General features: G+C 34.8%; 1 protein-coding gene across 1 annotated transcript; it reads right to left on the reverse strand.

Annotated features, from left to right (window-relative positions):
• Positions 1-3770: 3770 nt before the first annotated feature.
• Positions 3771-5888, reverse strand: LOC132563353 (uncharacterized). The gene has a single exon (XM_060228113.1). It carries the CDS (start codon positions 5886-5888, stop codon positions 3771-3773), a length of 2118 nt encoding a protein of 705 aa, XP_060084096.1.
• Between the last annotated feature and the right edge of the window lie 929 nt (positions 5889-6817).

Consider the following 6817-nt stretch of genomic DNA (forward strand, 5'->3'; position numbering starts at 1 on the left):
AATCGTTATGATAGAAACGAAATATCTTGTTTTAAATCATTTGATTTGAATTCAAGACTGCTACAATCCATGTTGTACTGCGAAAATTTGAACCATCGAGAAAACAGCATCTGCAATAGAGTTTATAGTGTTATAACTAGCGATGTGAAAAGAGAAGAAAAACAACAAAACAAATTTTCAGACAGATTTTTATATCTTTAAGTATAACAACAACATCAAGTTATCTTCATGACAAATGATGTTGCAAAAGATTTCCTCTCTAAATGAAAATGTCATAAAAATATACCATTTACCAATATATTTCTTAGATTCAAGAATAACATCAATTTTGTAATGCATTGAAAAGTATTCTCATTGCTCTTACTTTGTTTGTTTAGATATGATCAGTTGTCAATTAAAAAGTACACATATTTTAAATAAAAAATATAACATTGATAAACCTTTCCTCTATTTAACACAATTCGGGATTTTTCTGGCACAAATTTAGACAGTGCCATACACATTGCCTAGTGTTGAATTGAAATACAAAAAAGGTGAAATATCCATTTCACAATGTGCATGTTTCATTTTTTATATTATAAAATGTAAATGTAATGATGATTTTGCGTTAATTGTTTTTTACCTTAACTAAAAATGATGTTTTCAATGCTATGACATAAATTTGTATCACACATCATTGCACTAAAAGGTAGACAAACGCATATGGTAGTTCTAACCTATTAAATAAAACGTATGCTCAGCATTTTTCATCACACGTGAAGTCATACGTATACACGAGGATATAACAGTGATTAAAATGAAAAAAAATACACTTAACACATATTAAGACCCTTTCATTATAATTAATTATTAACACATCAATTAACTTGAACCTTTCCGATAAAATGATGAATCAGTAAAACAGGAAAGCGAAAACTCAAAGAACACTACTACAAAACTATGTCCGTTTACAATTTACAAATATCACTAAATCATAGAAATTATTACGTAAATGAAGAAACGAAAAGATTGACACGGAAAAAATAGGAAGTGGAAGTACATGAAATTACAAGCAGTTGCTTCAGTAGAATACCATCTACAGACAGAAAAATATATTAGAGCTGCTCGGTAAATACAATGTATATTCAACCGAATGACAGTACGATGAAATCTAAAACTTTTTTGTTTCTCGTGGTTAATGTTCAATTATCGATTCAAACTTAAACTGTAATTAAAACATAACACAGAAGTACCTGTATATGTTCAAGCTAAGGTTTGTTTTAATGATAACAAAGGTTGTCAGTTTAAAGAGCTTTCACATTTCATATTTGTTGTACTTTTGAAGATGAAATAATTTCAGGAAAAACAGAACGTTTTAAGATAAAACAACATCTAAGTGATAAACCCAAAGTCTTTTTCATTAATTTTATTTAGAATATTTGGTTTTGACCTAATTTCTCGTAAAAGCATTCGAACCAAACAATCATAACAAGTCGGAATGTATTCATCACTGTTAACAGACGCCCGTTTGCATAACTATGCAGTTGTTGCATTTTTAGCCTATCCACGTTAGCTATTGAAACTTACGGCATTTATTGAATCAAGTGTACCTCTCCATCTATATTTCGACTAACTTGGATATCTCCCTAGTCGCCCCTGGATAATTGTACAAAAGACACACAAGTGAGTGTCATCTTTTTGCACACCCTCCGAGTTAGATACAAAAAGAGTCAAACAATGAACTAAACTGCATCATTCAGCTGATTCGTCCTTCTAGGACTCGTCAGTGATGTCAAGCGCCTAACGTTTGAACCCTTAGAGGCATAGTAATATACGACTGTATGCTAAGGAGCAACTCTTTCTCTTAGTAGTTTGAACAATATATAAAAAAACATCATGTAGTAAACTGGTTGTATAGGGGATGAGGTTAAGAAAATGCCTCTTATAAGAAAGTCTATAATTAGAAAATTCTGATACAAAACTGCTTGATGAATAAAAATGAGTATCTATTAAAAAGGATAATATCTTATGCTAATTCAACTGAATATATCAGTCTTCCCTATTTCCCAAATTACAATCAAAACTACATTACAAGACTAGAGAAACACATGTACTTGCAATGAATGGATTAATGAGCAGAATCCTTGTCCGTAGCAAGGTAAATCATATTTTTGCCAAGACACTAAGTAATAAAAATCAAATGTGTTCTACTTTTGAATCGTAAATGATGATTTTACATCTTTCATCATAACCTTGATATCTCATTGAGGAAATGTAATAAAATCCTATACAGGACAAATATTGTAACATAAGTAAAACTAACTTTACGAGGTTGTGTAAATCTTTCACTTTGTGTCATACCACACAGCTATGTTCATAATCAATGATAGATGATGCACAATGTTTACATACCTATGTCAATATCGTGAAAATATGTTAAAAATTCAGGCATATAAACTTTCAATTAAGTTTCCTTTCCTTGAAAGAAACAATAATAGAATATATCACAGACTTTTATCACAGTAAAGTATAGCTTAAGAGCCAAAGATACTTTAATTGTACATCTCATGCCCAGTACAAACAATTGATAAATATTCTATCTTAAGCCTTTTCCGACTGGTTTGTTTTAAGGTACAAAAAGTCGGACTACTGGAACACAAAACATATATGAAACATATCTATTTATGATTATATATTTAATTAACAATGACTAAATCAATATCGTACTATCTGTCGATCATCTGTTGGTGACATCAATATCAGTGCAAGATAGATATTTTCATCCCTCTTTGACACGACATTTAGAGCAGAATTGCGTTTCAATTATCCATCGTTTTTCTCTATATTTATTTACACTTTGTGTATGATACGGGAGAGCCATGTGAATGACGTGAATTTATACGGAGGGTCATTATGGTATAGCAACCCAGAACTGCTACCATGAGTTTTGTCCAAATTTGTAAATTGGCAAAGACGAAATATTAGAGTCTTTTTTTTCAGGTTTTATTGTCCTCACAACAGCCGGGGTTATATGAGAACTCGTATCTGAACGTCGTATCAGACAGAATATCTGTTTCGCTCATATTCAGTTTGAAATCCAATTTCTCAGCCCGCTCATCCTTTCTAACATTCGCTTTTTTACGCTCGGTGACAATGTAAAATAAACTGACCAATGAATACTCTATACGAATTACAACTTAACAGCATTGTTGGATGTTTTTGTCAGCATTTTCCTGTAAATAAATATTAAGAGAGATGTTGAATATTTTTGACAGTTTGACAATTTCCTACTGCACTACATTATCCAATAAAATCTTACTTACAAAATGACGTCATTTTTTTCATTTAATGTGAGGATAATACAAACAATTTGCCATTGAAAATGCTTGTTTCAGAGAAGATTAAAAGATTTTAAAAAAAATAGTTTTACATCATGTTACCCATGATGATATTTCCGCATAAAAATGCGAGTAGAAAATTGAAAAAAATGTATCTACTGAAGATGAAAGCGAGAAGAACATATTCTCATGGATTTCTGTAAACCAATACATGATATAACAATTTGAAAGCAATGCTGCTTGGATCTGAAAAATGATCTCCGAAGAGATGAAAGACTTAAAGATAATGCCAATGTTTTTAGACCTTGTGTTACCTCTACACATCTCTCTATCTTATATCCATATTAATGTCGCGTGTACGTATTTTGTTCTTTAAATGGTACACTTGATATCACAGAATATAACACTCTTCATACTTCTTTGTGATCGGAAATGATGCCAGTGAACCCATTATCACAAGTTACCCACCATCCATTGCTGTCGAACCATGTTACGATGTTGTTTAGGCTGCTCTATAATAACTGTATGCTGTGATTTCTTGGATGATTTTTGTTTCCCTGAACTTACTACAAGTTTCACATTTTGTTTTTGCGGAGGAATCACCTGTCTAGTTTTAGATCTGGAATCTAACGCTGTCACTTCTTTGCCTCGCGAGCTCTGGACATAATGCACGGCTGGGTCAGCTATATAGCCATTCACTCTCTTACGCGCATGTCCATCTTGAAGCACAACTCGCCCTCTTGAATCAACACGGGTAGGAGACATCGCTCGGCTTCTTGGATCAGCTGAGGTAGATCTCGGACTTGTCACATATCTTGGAGACATGTCACCTCCGTGAGCGCGTGACGAATGCGGCCTTGGGCCACCATTTTGAATGGTCATGTTATGATTCAAACCGTTCGAAGTCGAAGTTTTCGTTGCTTGATGTGAGTTAGCGGACTTTTGTTTGATATAATCCGCGAGCGTACCATTGGAGGCTTTTATCTTGGTCATCTCTGCGTTTTGAGGTCGATGATAACCTTTCATTCGACCCCTGGGTGCTGGCACGGGCACCATGCCATGGGGATAGGGATTAGAAGGGTCTTCAATATGATCCCAGTCAAATTCAGATTTTTCTTTCTTTAATTTTGTTTTAAAGTCTAAACTGTCACAAGAATCTCTAAAGTCTAAAGTTGTAGCTTGATTGGGATGACATTTTGATTTCTTTAATATACTTTGTCCCGGGACTTTTTGACGCTGTACAAGGGCAAAGTCTGTTGCGTTCCTGCCATCTAAAGTTACCCATTTATCGCCGTCATCTTTAACACCGTACACAGTGTCCATTTTCTCATGAAAACCATTTCTGGAATAACTTTGGCTCAGATCGTGTTCAATATCTACACATTCATCAGAAAACGCTACAGATTTCTTAATTTGAGAACTTCTAGCGCTGTTCGGGCGCTCAAACATAGCCACGTCGACTGGTTCGTCATCCAACATGACCTGATCTTGATGTTCAATTTCTACCTTGTCTGATAAACACTTTTGATCATCGTTCAAAACCACTTCCGGTATGTCACTTGGCTCCGGTTTTATGAACGGTTGGTGTACCACAACACTGACAAGAGTGTGATTACTTCGGCTGCTGTCTTTGACGACACTTTCCTCCGGTGGACTAATTTTAGTATAAGCTGGCGTGTCGTCATTCACTTGTGACGTACTAATTTCCACGTCATTTCCGGTTTTATGTACAGTTGAATCACTATCAAATTTAGCATGTGATGTGTCACTTTCGAGGTAAGACATTGCCTGCTTTGTGTTAATTTCCGCAGAGTCAACATTTGAAACTGGAATCAGTTCATCTTCGACTACTTTTGTATCAATAGTATATGTAGCCGATAGAGGTTCGTGTTCATAGTCAAGAGAACTTTTTATTTCACGTCTTGTTTCACTTTCCGTAAAGTTAGCACGCTGGCTATTTTTCTGTTTGCGTTCATGCACTGACTTTGGATTTGCATGCGAGGTACTTTTTGGTTTACGTTCGTCGGATTCTGACGGATTTGCACGTGGTAGCACTCTTTGTGGTCGTTCTTGAATTGAAGTTTCATTGCTTCGAGCAATAAATCCATTTCGTGTATTATCCTGATGAAATATGGTGTCCTCGTGAATTGCAAAGCCATTTGATTTCCGAACAACTGCATTACTTTTCGGTGAATCTTTTCGTTTTGTTGGGATCGGTGCAGTCTGTTTTGGTAAGTTTCCGTTTGTTTTCTCATTGGAATTTATATCTTTTTTCTTTCTAGGTTTTGGTTTAGGTTTGCTTTTACCGGAAATGACATTACTTTGTTTTGGTTCTGCTTGATGCGACCGGATGCCCTTGCTCCCTATATCATTTATGGCTGTGACGTATTTCCGGTCTGCGGTAACCCCAAGGTCACGACTTGGATAATTTCCACTGTTTCCATTGCTCCTTGCATATGGATTCGGTTGAGATTTATAAGAATCGTCTGGTCGAATGACTCGATACTGACCTGGAAGTCCATCGACTCGGCACACAGCGTAACTTTTATGGCGGCTGACTTTATGACCCATCTTTCAGCATCCGTCTATCTGTAAATATACACAAAATAACATGTTATTGATTCTAAAACATCAATTCCAAGACATATTGCTCTAGTCCTTCAAGAACTTAAACGTTGTTTTGATATAAATGGTTTCATTACATTCACGAACGAACAAACGAACGAACATATGTTTTAGTTCGCTTTGGTTAACCTTGCTTCAAATGCTCTTGAGATAGCGCTGATGTGTTTGTTAGAAAGCTAAGAATTATGATGGCAGAGGTTATTTGCCTCTGGAGATCAATATTTTATCCACAGGGCGACTTGTTTACATCAGCGCAGGATAAAACAGAAATGTTTTTCGCTAAACAAATTCTCTGCTGACGTATGTTATTCTTATCGGAATCAACACCGTGTCTTCTAGCCCTAGTTTATTTATTGGCAAATCGAATATTGATCAGAATGACAGCGACGCTTGATGCAATGTTATCGCAATGGGAGTTACAATTTACAAGTATTGTTATCCGGTTCTCCATAATTCCTGTTTTCTACAACAAATCAACTGAAAATAGGAGAATAATAAATCATACCATTTTAGAAAAAAAAACTAAAACAAAACAGACAAAAACCAAGAACGACTAAAAATATTGTAGACATTAGTCGATTTGGTGAACAATCATATGAAGTTGAAAAAATCTTCGACTCAAAATCACTGATCGACGTTTTTTTCCCGGTATGCTGTCTTTTTTTACCTGTTACCAGAATCTTACAACAAGAGAGTAGATGAAGAATTTCTGAGAATACAAACTCATAACACAGTCAATATTCTTGATTAGCATGAACAATAAAGATTATTTTCTAATAGGAAACAACATAATTTTCGTGTCGTGATTCAACCCATATCGCCTGTAAATATTTGTGTAGAATTGTACAAAGGGCAATGTATAAAAGGAAATGAAA

This window comes from Ylistrum balloti, unplaced genomic scaffold, assembly GCF_031769215.1.
Source record: "Ylistrum balloti isolate Yb309-2 unplaced genomic scaffold, AGI_CSIRO_Ybal_v1 Utg371686, whole genome shotgun sequence".
Classification (NCBI taxonomy): domain Eukaryota; kingdom Metazoa; phylum Mollusca; class Bivalvia; order Pectinida; family Pectinidae; genus Ylistrum; species Ylistrum balloti.